This window comes from Lepidothrix coronata, unplaced genomic scaffold (genome assembly GCF_001604755.1).
Source record: "Lepidothrix coronata isolate B3197 unplaced genomic scaffold, Lepidothrix_coronata-1.0 Scaffold51, whole genome shotgun sequence".
NCBI classification, from domain to species: domain Eukaryota; kingdom Metazoa; phylum Chordata; class Aves; order Passeriformes; family Pipridae; genus Lepidothrix; species Lepidothrix coronata.
This window is the reverse complement of record NW_016690231.1, coordinates 2,621,649-2,634,607: the sequence shown is the minus strand read 5'-3', so window position 1 is coordinate 2,634,607 and position 12,959 is coordinate 2,621,649. Positions and strand designations below refer to the sequence as shown.

Here is a 12,959-nt window from a genome sequence, read left to right as displayed (position 1 = left end):
CCCCCCCCCCCCAGGGGGGGGGGGGGGGCTTCGGGGCGCCCGCCGGGGGGGGGGGGCCGGGGGGGCGGGGCGGGGGAACCCGATGGGAGCGGGGGTGCGGGGCTGGAGCGGGGATGGCACAGGGTGTGCGGGGTCAGTCAGGGTATGCGGGGGTGGTACAGGGTGTGCGGGGTCAGTCAGGGTGTGCGGGGGTGGAACAGGGTATGCGGGGTTCGTCAGGGTGTGCGAGGTCGGTCGGGGTCCGCGGTGTTGGCCGGGTGCGGGGCGGTGCGGGACACGGCTGGTGGTGCGCGGAGGGGCCGGGGGGCCGCAGGGCAGGCGGGCAGTCCCGAGGTGGGCTCCCCGGTGCTGCCCAGCTCCGCCTCAGAGCCCCTTCCCTCTCTTCTGGGAGATGGAAGGCGATGAACAAACTCCCTCCGTCCTCCCCGGGGCACCCACAGCCCCGCCGTGCGGGTCCTTCGGGATGTTCCTGCCGGGAAAGGCGCAGGCGGGCAGGGCAGGGCTGGTGATGCGCGGCCCTTGCACGGTCAGGTACCTTGTCAGGTGAGATCCCTTGTCGGGTCAGATCCCTCGGCTCTGCAGTGGGGCTCAGCCGGCGCGGGCGGTACCGCGTTCCCGAGGCAGCATTTACACCCCGCTGGGTTCACGTGAGTGCTGTACGGTCCGTATTGTCCTTACAGGGTGAACCATCCCGCCTCGCTGCTCTGTGAAACCGGAGGTCTGTAAAAGGCACGAGTGACTCCAGCCTGTTGTTGCAGGTTCTGTGTCTCCCCTGTGTGTGACAGCACCGACCTCTCTCTGTCCCTGCGCTGACTGCGGGGTTGGTCATCACGAGTCCGAGGGCTGGACAGAAACTAAAGCACCTGTTGACCCTCCTGAGTTGTCTTCAAAGTACAAACACACCCAGGATGTGCTGCAGGAACCCTCCGTGTCTGACTGCCAGAAGTAAAGCAGTTGGATAAATCTGCTGGGACAACAGAATTCAAGTGATTAGTGTGGGTTAAAAGGTCAGTGACCATTGAGATCAACTCCCTTTATAGTTGGGCAGGAAGCAATTCTGTGATCATAAAAACCATTTCATAGCAAAATAATGTCGAAGTTAAATCAGACATAAGTGTGGATGGAGCTTTGGGAGTATTAGTCCAATGCACTGCTTTACTGATAATGAGATACTTCGTTAGGTTAACTTTATTTCATTTCAAAAATAGCTCTTCACAGAGACATCTAATTAGTTCTGACAAAAGTTTAAAAAAAAAGTCACAGTCTTTAAAATAATGCTGGTACATTTAGTACATATATTAACGATTTACGATTAAATGTAAGTTTTAAGCTTTGTAATTAAAGATAATTGCTTTAATGAGCTTTTCTGTAATTGTAACATTATATCTAATACCAATTATTACACTTTTTAAAAACCCTCTGGAGAAAATCTTGGAAATCTTAGTGAGTGCTGCACATCTCATTTTCCATGCATTGGGTTTAAATTTGCACCCTCTGAGCCTAATTTGTTGCTTTCCTTAATTAATGTTTTTGCATGAAATTTTTCCCTTTTGGTCATTTGATACCCTGATAATGATTGGTTGTGTAGTTGCCAGCCTTCTGTAGGATGTTGTTAACAAAGATCTCGGTGTTGTCAGGTTGAAGAGCAAGTAAGTACATCCTGGACTGGCATTCTGATTGATTCACACCTTCAGAGCTTTCAGGCAGGCAGTTGTATTGGGGTATGGTGGGAAGTTGATTTGACCAGCCATGTAACAGCCTGTATTGCCACTTTCTTTGGTACTGTTTTGTTATTTCACTATATTCTTTACTGAAATTCCAGTTTTTATAAGTCTCTCTGCAGGTGGAATGCCTCCTGTTCCTCAAGTGGCTCAACAGATTAGCCAGGAGGGAGACCAACAGCAAAATGGACCAAACTTGCCAAGTTTGCATGATTCCTTCCCTGCTCCACACAGCAGGAACCCAGCTTTTCCTCAGCAGGTACAACCAGCAGGCTGGGGTAAGAAACATGTGGTTGTGGTCCCAGCTCCAGTTCCCTCACCACAATGTCAGATTTGCATATTATGTTGTATGTGGCTTTGAAGGCTGGTTTTTGTGCATCAGAATTGCTGTTGTCATCTGCTCTGCACCATTAAATAGTCTGAAACTGGGAAGAGAGTATCCTCAGAATCAGAATGGTAAATCTGTCTCATTAGAAGTCTAAGATTAATTTTTGGCACTTTACCTCTACTTTCCCTTGAACTTTTACTTCTGTGAAGAACATATCTGTTCATTTATATCATTTGCAATGTCTGCCCAACTCTCAGTTTAAGTATTGTGCCGGATTTTCATTTTTGTTGGATCAAATGCATTGCATTCCTCAAAATAAGTGCCAGGTGTGTGTGGAAGGCTGCAGGTAAGTGAATTATAGGTGCAGCAAGAGGGAACAGTGTGCTTACCCCTCCCTGTGCCCTGGCAGTGTTGACCTTTGTGTTTTGTGTGCAGACTTTGTGGATGGCAGAATTTATTACTCCAACCTGGGGAGAAAGGAGCAAATAATTTCAGTAGTTTATGCAGATGACTTTGCCAAGCCTGATAATTTTCTTCATATAGCCATGGTATAGCACAGCTGGGTATAAATCTTTCTTTACAGTAAAACTTCATGTTCATTTAAATTTAGAATGCTCTGTAGATACCTGTGTCTCTCATTTGGTTTTAATTAGTGCTGCAGACACAAATGATTTTTCCTGAAGAAAGAGAAGGAATGAGAAGGAATCAGGCACGTTCTCTAGGGAAGAGAGCATTTGTTCTTGTAATGAAATCCTAGAAGGAGGTTTAATTAAACAGAATCCATTATTTTAACTTTTTATGCAGCCTGTTTAGAATAAGGGGGGAGGAATCACAAAGAAAATTAGCTCTGCTTGTGCTTGCTTGCCAGCAGTTGCAGGATGCTTACATGTGTTAATAAAAATGCCAGAAACTAAATATCTTTTTATATGAACTTCTCAGAGAGTTCTGTCCATGTGCCATCTGGCAGAGTATTTAAATTCTGTGAAATTTCTCCCTGAATTAGCCCTGCACTTCTGATGAGATCTAGAGGTACTATATTTTAGGAGGAAAAACGTAAAAGTTCTCAAGAATGAGTACCACTGCATCCCAAGCTTTTCTACTGATTTTTCATCATACTGCTGCCTTATAAAGTCCTTCAGAGACTTTACATAAATCTGCACAAAATGCATTATTCATTATCTTTTAACAAAGTGCAACTTCAAACACTGTAGAATGTTTCCAAGGATTGGGTAATAATTTCTGTTGGTTATCCATGTACCGTTTTTCACAGTGTCTCTGTCTTGTTTTCGTGTTGTGCAGTAGGAAACATGAGTTTAATTATGTTTACTCGAAGGAAAATGAAATTCTGCAGCGAATAACAGCACTGAGGAAAGAAGGTTTATGGTCTCTGAAGCGTCTGCCCAAACTCCATGAGGCCCCACGGCACAAATCACACCATGATTATCTTTTGGAAGAAATGCAGTGGATGGCAACTGATTTTGTTCAAGAAAGGAGATGGAAGATAACAACTGCCAGGAGGGTAATGTGGATTTGATATCTTCAACCAGAAAAGATGGGGGAGAATAGGCAGCATTTTCATGGTTAGGACGTGATCAGGGAGGATGTGTGAGGTTTGGGTTGCCTCTCTACTGTGTTTGTAAATTTTAAACAGTACTCTTAAAGGGATTGTAATTATTTTCTTTCTCTAGAAATATGCTTTTTAGATAGAACAGAGTAAAAACATAAAATAATTTCATGGTTTTATTCAGCTGATTTTAAGTGTAGCTCGTCACCACGAAGATGTGACACTTCATAAGGAAAGATGCAAGAAAAGAGAAGAGAAGCAACTGAGGGCTGTTGCTGCTTTTACTGCCAGAGAAATTGAACACTTCTGGTCCACCATTAAACAGGTAAATGTGAAAAAAAAAATAAATCTGAAGTTGTACTGAATAAAAACCTATTGGACCATAACAGTGAGAATCTTACAGCTGGGCTTTGCTCAGCCCCGGGGTGAATATTATCTGTTGGTAAAGACAGCTGCACGTTATGGTTGCATGAATAATTTCAGGCCTTATATGTCAGGAAGGAGAGAGCTTCACTGATCACAGCCTGTGCAGTTGGCTCACAGTGGACATTTAAGTTTTGATGTGAGTTATTCTTGGGTACCTCTTGCGTGTTACAGGGATGACTCATGGTCAGTTCCAAATGCTGTTTTTTGATTTGAGGGCTCTGCATTGTAGCAGTGTCTGATGCCTGTCTTGCTGTTGAAGAAATGTTCATTAATCCACAGGTGCATTTGAAGGTAAATGTGTTCATGTTTGTCATTTCCTTCTCCTTCTTTCCCTCCACCCTGCTCTCCCTCCATTTTAGGTGGTAGATTTAAAACTGCAAGTAGAGTTAGAAGAGAGGAGGAAGAAAGCATTAAACTTGCAGAATGTCTCAAAAAAAGGTAATAAGAACATGGGAGGTTTTCTGGTTGGTTGGTTGGTTTTTTTGCATGACTTTTTTTTTTTCCTCTTGTATACTGGTAGTAGTATAAGGTTACCCAGAAAGATGTTTAGGAGCTGGTATTTTGTTCCTAGATTTGAGTCATAAATATCTCCTTTCTCCACCTCACTAACTTCCTGTGGGTTACTAAAGCTTTTAACACACTGTAAAGGCTTTTTGTTGCTGAACTCTTGTTTGTGTCAGAGTTCAGTTTTATGTCCCTTGCAGACCATGCATGAGACTGAATTCACTGAAACTGTTGTGTGTCCACCTGTGTCCCACCTCAGCTTGCCCTTCTTTATGAAGTCTGAGACACTTAAACAGTATTGTTGTACTGAAGAATTCCTGTGTTCTTCAGACCCTGGATTAGCTGTAAATGGCATCAAATCTGTTAATGAATTATTCATCTCAGATATGGCAGCACTCTGGTTTTATTATTTTGTGCAGAAAAAAAGCACATTGGCATAACCGTGGTGCTGTGCAGGCTGTTCCACACCAAGTGGCAATTGCATTCAGCCATTTCTTCATCCTCTGTTTGTTTATTTTTATATAGATGTTTTGCAAGGTGAAAAGAAGCATAAATAAGCAAAGAGTGTTTGCAGGTTATGGGGCAAAATATTTATAGCAATTGACCATGTGTCACAGTTTTTGTTTAAATTTAGTTCTAAAGTTATTTAGGAACTGAATATTCTAGATTATATGTTACATTGATTTTCTGATACATCTAGCTTGTATTTTCCGGTGAATTTGATAATTTAAAGTGATATTTATTCAGGTGTTAATAAAAGGCCTTAATATTGACAATATGTGTTTCCTATATTATCCAGTGTCATTTCCATTGGAAATAGAGTGCCTATTTGAGAAAATCCCTTTTATGATAATGTGACTTTTAAAGTCAGAATATCTTGTGTAAATTATTAACAGTCTGTGTGAATGTGAGAGGAACTGGAGGAATGGAAGGCTGCATCTTTAAACTCGTGCTTTTCAAAATGTGATAACTTGGTGTTCTCAGATTAATTCAGAACAACAATTTGAGTGCACAGAGAGACCCGAGCTCCTAAAAAGCACTGTTTCTAGAAGGTCATTTAAAATATATTTTCACTTTAAATAACAGGGCTCAAGAATGTCTAAGAAGTGGGCACTTTGACAGCGTCCTGCAGGTTCTGAGGCAGCTGCTGAGGGTGTGTGATCACCCTGACCTGCTCAGTCCTCGCCGTCCACGCTCCTCCTGTGTGTTGGACAGGCTGCAGCTCACAACTGCCTCTCCAGTGCTGGATGCAGTGGGATGGGACCTTTGGAAGGTGAGGAGGAAGGTAATTCTCCTGTGCTTGACTTGATTTGACTGAGAGAGCCGGTGGCACAGGACATAAAGTTTCTTACACGTAATTCAGGGCCCAATTAAAGTGCAAAATCTGAACTGCTAATTCATTTATTTTTAGGAGCAACTGCTAAGATTTATTATAAATAATAACCATTGATTTTGGGGTAGTACTGAACTTAGTAGGTATGCTGGGAATTTGCTATCCTTGTCAAAGAAAGTGAGACTATTTTGTAATGTTTTCTGGTTTTCCTGAAATTTCCCAATTAACCTGAACTGCTTATCATGACCTGAGGAGCAGGAAAGGAATAGTTAAGCTGTGAACAGCCCTGGAGATGAGAAGCTGTATCAGATTCCAGTTTTGCTTTAACTGTTGTCTGTTTGTTAAAATTACATTGCAAGGGACTTCATCATTTTTTTTTTTTTTTGCTAGTGATTTCAGCAATATTAGGGGCTTAAGAGAGACTGGACAAAGCTAAAAAAAGTAGCACTGTGTGTCCTGGGAAATTCAAATAGTTTCTTCTTTAAGCCTGTTGGAAAAATCATTTGGGGGTGGGGGGACAGGGTGAGCATCAAAGGCTTGTGAAGGAAATGGGGTTAATGTGTCAAGGTGGGAATGGGGGGTCAGGAACACCAGTTCTACAAAGGATTGTAATTCGAGGGTGCTGCCCTGTTTTTGACTCCTGGTAACATGAGCATAATGCTCCATTTTCGTGGTGTAGGTTGTTGAAACCTTTTAAAGTAACAGCAGCTGCTCTCTGAACAGCCACATGACACTTGGCTCTTCCAGGTTTCACTTTAGCTCTGCCATCAGCTGTGAGCTTTTCAGTCATTCTCAGATAATGGGGAATTATTACCATTATTTTTTTTAACTGCAACTGAATGGTAGTAAAATATTTCTTCACTTTGTGGTTTTTTTTTTCTTTTTTTTTAATAACTTAAGCATGCAGACCGGTCTCTCTTCGATGTGATTGGGATGGAAAACCAAATTACTTGCTCTGAGGCACAAATACTGCCAAAACTGAAGGTAACTAGAAAGCTTATTGAAGAGAGTTACTGCTCCCCTTCAACACCCAGACTTGAGCCAGTGAAGCTCAAACCAAACAGGTATGTGGTGTTCTGGTGATTTATTTATTTGTTTGTTGATTGATTTATTTTAAGTAACAGGTGGAAATGGGTAGCATTTATGAGGGCTGAGGGGATTAAATCAGAATTATTTGTTTCTCTTGGTATCTTTTCTTTACAGACTGATCACTGTGTGCCAGCCTTCTGAGGGAAAGCACAGTGATATTTACCACTTAATAGTTCTTTTCATTTGTGAAGGCTCAGTCTTGATCTTTTCTGACACAATAGAGTTGAAGTCTCTTGTGGTTTTGATCAAACAGTGGAAGTGACTTCTGCAGTAGAGTTTCAAAAACAGAATAATTAAATCTTCTCCTAGTTAATTTTAAATCTGAGATGTACTCGCAAAGCACTTAAAGAATTTTTAATTTTTTTTCCTGGGGGAGGAAAAGATATTCTGTTAAATTTTGAGCTTATTTGTTTATTGCTGTTGACTCTGTGAAGAGCAGTTGGGAGGGTTCATTTTTGAGTCTTGGAGCAAATGTAATTTTGCTGTAGAGCAATGTAGCCTTAAATTTTACAATAAATTAACCTGAAAAAAGCAGAGTATGGTTAGTGAAGCCCAAGACAGCTTGTGTGACATGTGGCTGTGACAGGTGACAATGAGGATGTCCTGCACTAGTTTTATTAGGCCATTCTGCCAGAAGGGAGCATTGGCAGTTAATGAAATAAAAGAATTGGAAGGAATAGCTGAAATATATATGTGAAGCAGAATAAGAACTCATTCTTTTCCTGTTTAGACATCTTTGGTTTCCTGGAAGCAGCACACACTAAACAGTTACTGTGAAGTCAGCTTTTACAACTGCAGTGTTTTTAAACCCATACCCATAGTTAAGGCTTTGCTCCATTAAGAAGTTTGACCCTTTTTGGGAGCTCTCTTGCTGTGTCCAGCCTCCAAAGATGATTAAAGGGTATGGGAGCTCTGTCATGCCCCTTCCACATAATCTTTCATTGATGATTGGAGCCTCAGAGCATTTGCATTTTACATATATTGTGTTTCTTCTGCATGTTGAGAGAAGCAGAATCCCTCCTGCCCTATGCTCTACATCTGGGTGCCTCTTCAAGCTCAGATTACTGACTCAAAATAAGTATTTGCCTTTGAGCTTGATTTTTGTATTGGGATGAATGGATTAACAGCTTCCTCGTGTGTGTTTTGTTGAAAGTGTAGAAAGATCATCTGTTAATTTTTAGGTTATTTACACCAGTGCAGTATGGACAGAAACCTGAGGGTAGGACTAAAGACTTCCCAAGGTCTCAGGTGCAGCAGACAGTGGACACAGCAGCAGTTATGGCAGGTCATCATGAGAAAACACAAAGACTACAACCCCTTGCCCTGTTTTCAAACAATCAGCATAGGAAAGGTGTGTTGTATGTAAAATAAACCATTGCTTTCTGGTTTGCTCTCTTTTTTTTTTAAATATTGTTTGAATATGGGAAAGAAATGAGGTTGCACTCCATGTGTTTGTGTATCAAGTTCCATTAGCAGGTTTCTAACAGGACTTTCCTCAAAAAATCAAAATAAAATCCCTTATAATCTATTTGTCCTTCATAAACAGAACAATACTATTGTGCAAACACTGGAAATTTCACTGGAAGTTGTGTTTGTTGTCTTTCATTGCTAAAAATGAATTGTGCAGCAAAAGATCTCTTATTCTGTGCTTAGTTTTCACCCCAAAATTGGCAGTATTAGAGGGAGATCCAGTCTGTTTGCAGTTAAGTGCAGTGGAAGAGTTATGTTTGGAGTCAAGTTGCCCTTCAATAGCAATCCAGTGTCCCACACTGTGTGGATGGGATAAGCATTGAAATCCTGCAGTGTACAGTGAGGAAATTCTTCTTTTTACCTTTGTACCTTCTTTGCTTTCACAGCCAGCAAAACTTTCCTCATGGCTTCCACAGCTGGAGCACAAGAGAGGATTGCTGAGGCAGAGAAGCCTGTAACATTACAGTTTAGAGGGAAAATGTTTACTGTGTCCTACAGTCAATTCTGTCAACTTATTGACAGTCTCTGAAGCATCAAGGTAAGGTGCTACATGATTCAATTCACGTATTTATCTTTTTTTAAAATCTTTTTTTTTAAACTTTTTAACCATTTAGAAATCAAAATTCTAGAATCTATAATTATCTTCATGTTGTAATATCATGTATCTGTGGAAATTATTTTTTTTTTCTTGTCTTGCTGCTTTCCTGGAAAAACAAATGAATTTATTAATGAGACAGTGGATGACCTGAGTACTAAACCTAAATCAGCATCTACGCTTTCATGTCCAGCTCAGGTAGTGTGCTAACTCTTTATATCATAAGTATGTACTTGATCATGAAGAATATATAGTTTACAAGATTCATGTGTGTGAAATAGTCAAAGCTTTAATATTTAAAGCATTTAGAATATTGTAATTTCCCAGTCTGATCCATCTGTACTCGTGGACTCTCCAATAGTTGCTTGAAAGTCCCATTACATTTTTGCCAGTAGGCATAGAGTAGGAAAGCAGATTTATTTTGCATTACAATACCAAACCTAACATCTGTCCCTGTATCACAAATACTAATTATCAGCTTTTCTCCTGCTCTCTTCTCCTTTCAGAGTCATTCACACAACTTTTGTATTATCTGAATGATCCTTATTTTCTACTTCGTTTTGCATAAATTTCTTTTTTTTTTTCTTGCATAAGCTTTATGTGGTCAAAATAGATTCAGAAAAGAATTTTGAATTTAAAGGGTATCCTAGAAGAAAAAAGACAACTAAAGGAACACCTGGAAAAATATATTCTTGGAATGAGCGTCGTTGTTCCAGAACCCCCCTGTATGGCAGAGACCTGTTGGAAACTTGCTCCTGGATCAGTGAAAGAAAAATCTCTCAGCACTTTTCTGCCAGGATTAACAAGTGGTGCTGGGCTGGCTTTGCAGATTGCCTTCCCTATCCCAGTACTGCAGAGGTTCTGAAGGATCCACTGCAGGAACTCATTCTGACAGTGAAGCAGCAACAGATAGCCCTGAAGGATCTTATTATGAGGTAATTGAGACAAATTCATCTGCAGTCTGTGCATGGATTTGATGGGTGTATGCTACCCTCCAACACAGGGTATGTGAAGTACTGTAAAATGCCAGAAGTGATAAATAAGCTGCCCTGTTTTATCCTTTTTGCAGGCTAAATTCCTTTATACTGAATCTATTTGTATCCCAGATGTGTAATTTTAGATCATTTTAAGATCTTAAATAGTTCCATGGCAATTGTCATTAGTTATGTAGCAATTCTACTTTGACTTATCTTGCATTAGTTGTGTTAATACTGACAAAAGAGTAGGAGGTGTAGTAAACTTATCTTGATAACCTTATGGATAGTGGTAATTTCCTCGAGTGTTTTTTAGCATTTACTTGATGCTAACATAAAACTTCACGCACTGATTTACTTTCAGTTGCCCTTAGCCAGGTGCTTTATGTTTCTATGCAAACATCTTCTTTATGACTGTTTTTGAGCCGTTAATAGCCCAAGCAGTGAAGAATTTACTATCATAAAGTTTTGGGTTGTTTTACAGAGATCTCTGCGTGTTGCCAGCTGTAGCTGTCGCTCCTCCACGTTTGCATGTGACCCATCCTCCTCACACATATACCCATGGAATGAAGCTCTTGAAGTCTAATCTCAAGGAACAGCTCCTTCCCTACTCCCACTCAGTGCAGCAGACAGCAAGGCCTCGTTTTGTGCAGTTTCCAGATCCCCGACTGGTGCAGTGGGACTCAGGTATTAAAAACCTACCCCTGGCTCTGCCTGGGCTTTCTCTAATGGTTGCGTGGGACCTGCAGGTTCTTGTTTCATAAACAGGCAAGATGGAAGCTCTGGCTGTCTTGCTTCGGAAGCTGAAAGCAAGAGGAGAGCGTGTGCTGATATGGACACAGATGATTCCAATGCTTGATATCCTGGAGCTTTTCCTGAACCTCCATCTCCTCACGTACGTACGAGTCGGTGAGAGTGGTGCTCACAGCTGGCATTATCTGGTAAGAGGATCTCTTACTCAGGCTAATAGTTAATAGATGCTCATAGTGGGAGGGAAAATGCTACAGGGAAGCCTAATACATTTGCAAAATTCATTTGCATAATTCCCTTGCTTATTGAAGCAAATTATGTATGTAGCTGGAGCACAAATATGTAATTATATATGAAATATATCAGTCATATTACTATTTGATGAGGCATCCAGGGTTTTTCCAAGAAGTATGGCACTAGTTGTCCTATGTTTATGAGTAATTTTTGCTTGAAATGCAGATGTTTTAGTTCACAATAGCATTTTGATTAATTGCTTTTGCTTTCATTATCTGTAGCTATTTGCATTGTTAGCACTTGAAGTGTAGTTGCTGTTTTTATGTTGGCACTTCCTCAGCCTTACTCCAGGGGCTTTTATTTTTTGTAGAGTGCCCTGGCATTGCCTGAGGATAAATTGAAAGTATGCTCATTTCCCTCCCCAGTAAGATTCTCTGTATCCTCTGGGGCCTACAGTTTGAGCAAACATTAACAATATAGTTAAATTATTATCATTTTTTATTTTAAATTGTATCATTATGCTTTCTGTCAGATGCTATATTAAAGAATACTTTGCCCTAAAGCCACGCAAGGCAGCACAAAAGAAGGGATTCAATTTAGTCAACAGACAAAAAAAAATGAGGAAGCATGTACAGGATATAATAACTCAGTCAGGTGTGCTTAGTCAGAGGACATAATGTGATTACTGTAATAGATCTTTAGATTTTTATCTGGCTGACTGGACCCTAAATTAATAGTTTTAATGGTAGACAAATTAATTTTGAATTGTGTGGATCTGTAATGTGGGCAGTCAGATCCCTTAAAACGTTTGCATGCTTAATGTAGGTTGGGGAAGTTATAAGAAAGCAATTTTTCCAGTCTTCTCATTTTGTTAAAAAAGTTTGTGCGGAAATTTATTCTTAATTAATGTGAATTCCTAATTAAGCTGCTTATTTTCCCCATTTTAGGAATCCATAAAAAACTTCAACCAAGAGGATCTTCTGTGCTATCCTTTCTTCCCACACTCCTTCCACAGGTGTCAGTCACATAGATGTGAGCACTGTTGTCTTCTATGACACTGATTTGGATCAGCTGGTGGACACAGAGGCTGAGGAATGGTGTGCTAAAATTGCAAGAGGCAGAGATATCCACACATACAGGTGACTTATGCTAAGAAATAGTATTGGTGTTTTAAAATTGAAAATAGAGGGAAGATGATTTTGGGTGAAACTGGTTCAAGTAATTTGGTCTTCTGAGATCCCTTTAAAGATTATATCATACATCTCCCCTTCAGACTAGAGGGAAAAATGAAAATTCTGTCCTTTTCCTTACTGTTTCTTCTATTCCTGTCTTTCCCTCCCACTTTCATCTTACAAACCATCTGGACTTCTGTGTTGGGACAGTCAAAACAAATATGGGTGTTTTCAGCTCTTGATAAACAAGAAATGCCTTACTTGAGCTATCACTGGATTTCAAATCCACTGGTGATGAGATGCTGCTGTTTGTGTTGTTGGAAGATGTATCTGAAAGCTTCTCTCAAGTGACAGTTTCTTTCCTTGGAAGGCTGTGCTGAGAGCACAGGGGAGCTCTTGCTCACCTTACCAAAGGGCAGGTGGGTGTGCAGTGCAGACAGTCTCAGCAAATACCCTGCTCTTGTATTTTTTTTTAAATCCAGATGTATAGAAGACAGTCTGTTTATTGCTCATTTTGAAAACAAGAGCTTAAAAGAACACGGTGTTCTGAAAATATGAAATCAGGTGTATAAAGAAAGCTTTCCTCTAAAAAACTAAGACTCAAATACAGAACTTCCTATGAAAACACCTGATGGACTCTACATGAGTGTTGGTGCTCACTGCTGTCCTTGTGGAGCATGAGACATGAAACAGTTGGGTTTCACAGAGGATCACTGTTTTATAGGCAACAGCATTTTGTTTTGTTTTACAGGCTTGTAAGTGGTAATTCTGTCAAAGAGAGGCTGTTGAAAAAAGGTAT

The 12,959-nt window shown here is 40.6% G+C and overlaps 2 protein-coding genes across 2 annotated transcripts; both read left to right on the top strand.

Moving 5' to 3' along the window:
* The first annotated feature begins 403 nt into the window (after nucleotides 1-403).
* LOC108497640 (E1A-binding protein p400-like) lies at nucleotides 404-4,373 on the top strand. The gene is made up of 5 exons (XM_017815417.1): nucleotides 404-1,007; nucleotides 1,833-1,980; nucleotides 3,383-3,568; nucleotides 3,798-3,938; nucleotides 4,211-4,373. The coding sequence occupies exons 2-5, from the start codon at nucleotides 1,849-1,851 to the stop codon at nucleotides 4,214-4,216; spliced, it is 465 nt and encodes a 154-aa protein (XP_017670906.1). The 5' UTR covers nucleotides 404-1,007; nucleotides 1,833-1,848; the 3' UTR covers nucleotides 4,217-4,373.
* Nucleotides 4,374-8,958: 4,585 nt separating this feature from the next.
* Nucleotides 8,959-12,959, top strand: LOC108497641 (E1A-binding protein p400-like). The gene is made up of 7 exons (XM_017815418.1): nucleotides 8,959-8,973; nucleotides 9,173-9,228; nucleotides 9,625-9,965; nucleotides 10,489-10,691; nucleotides 10,773-10,945; nucleotides 11,936-12,127; nucleotides 12,912-12,959. Exons 3-6 carry the CDS (start codon nucleotides 9,961-9,963, stop codon nucleotides 12,041-12,043), a joined length of 489 nt encoding a protein of 162 aa, XP_017670907.1. The 5' UTR covers nucleotides 8,959-8,973; nucleotides 9,173-9,228; nucleotides 9,625-9,960; the 3' UTR covers nucleotides 12,044-12,127; nucleotides 12,912-12,959.

Coding starts and splice junctions, on each gene's coding strand:
- LOC108497640 (XM_017815417.1), top strand. CDS start 1,849: ATGCCTCCTGTTCCTCAAGTGGCTCAACAGATTAGCCAGGAGGGAGAC. Junction 1,981..3,382: donor ACCCAGCTTTTCCTCAGCAG/GTACAACCAGCA, acceptor GTTTACTCGAAG/GAAAATGAAATTCTGCAGCG. Junction 3,569..3,797: donor AGATAACAACTGCCAGGAGG/GTAATGTGGATT, acceptor GGTTTTATTCAG/CTGATTTTAAGTGTAGCTCG.
- LOC108497641 (XM_017815418.1), top strand. Junction 10,692..10,772: donor ACTGGTGCAGTGGGACTCAG/GTATTAAAAACC, acceptor TTTCATAAACAG/GCAAGATGGAAGCTCTGGCT. Junction 10,946..11,935: donor CTCACAGCTGGCATTATCTG/GTAAGAGGATCT, acceptor TCCCCATTTTAG/GAATCCATAAAAAACTTCAA.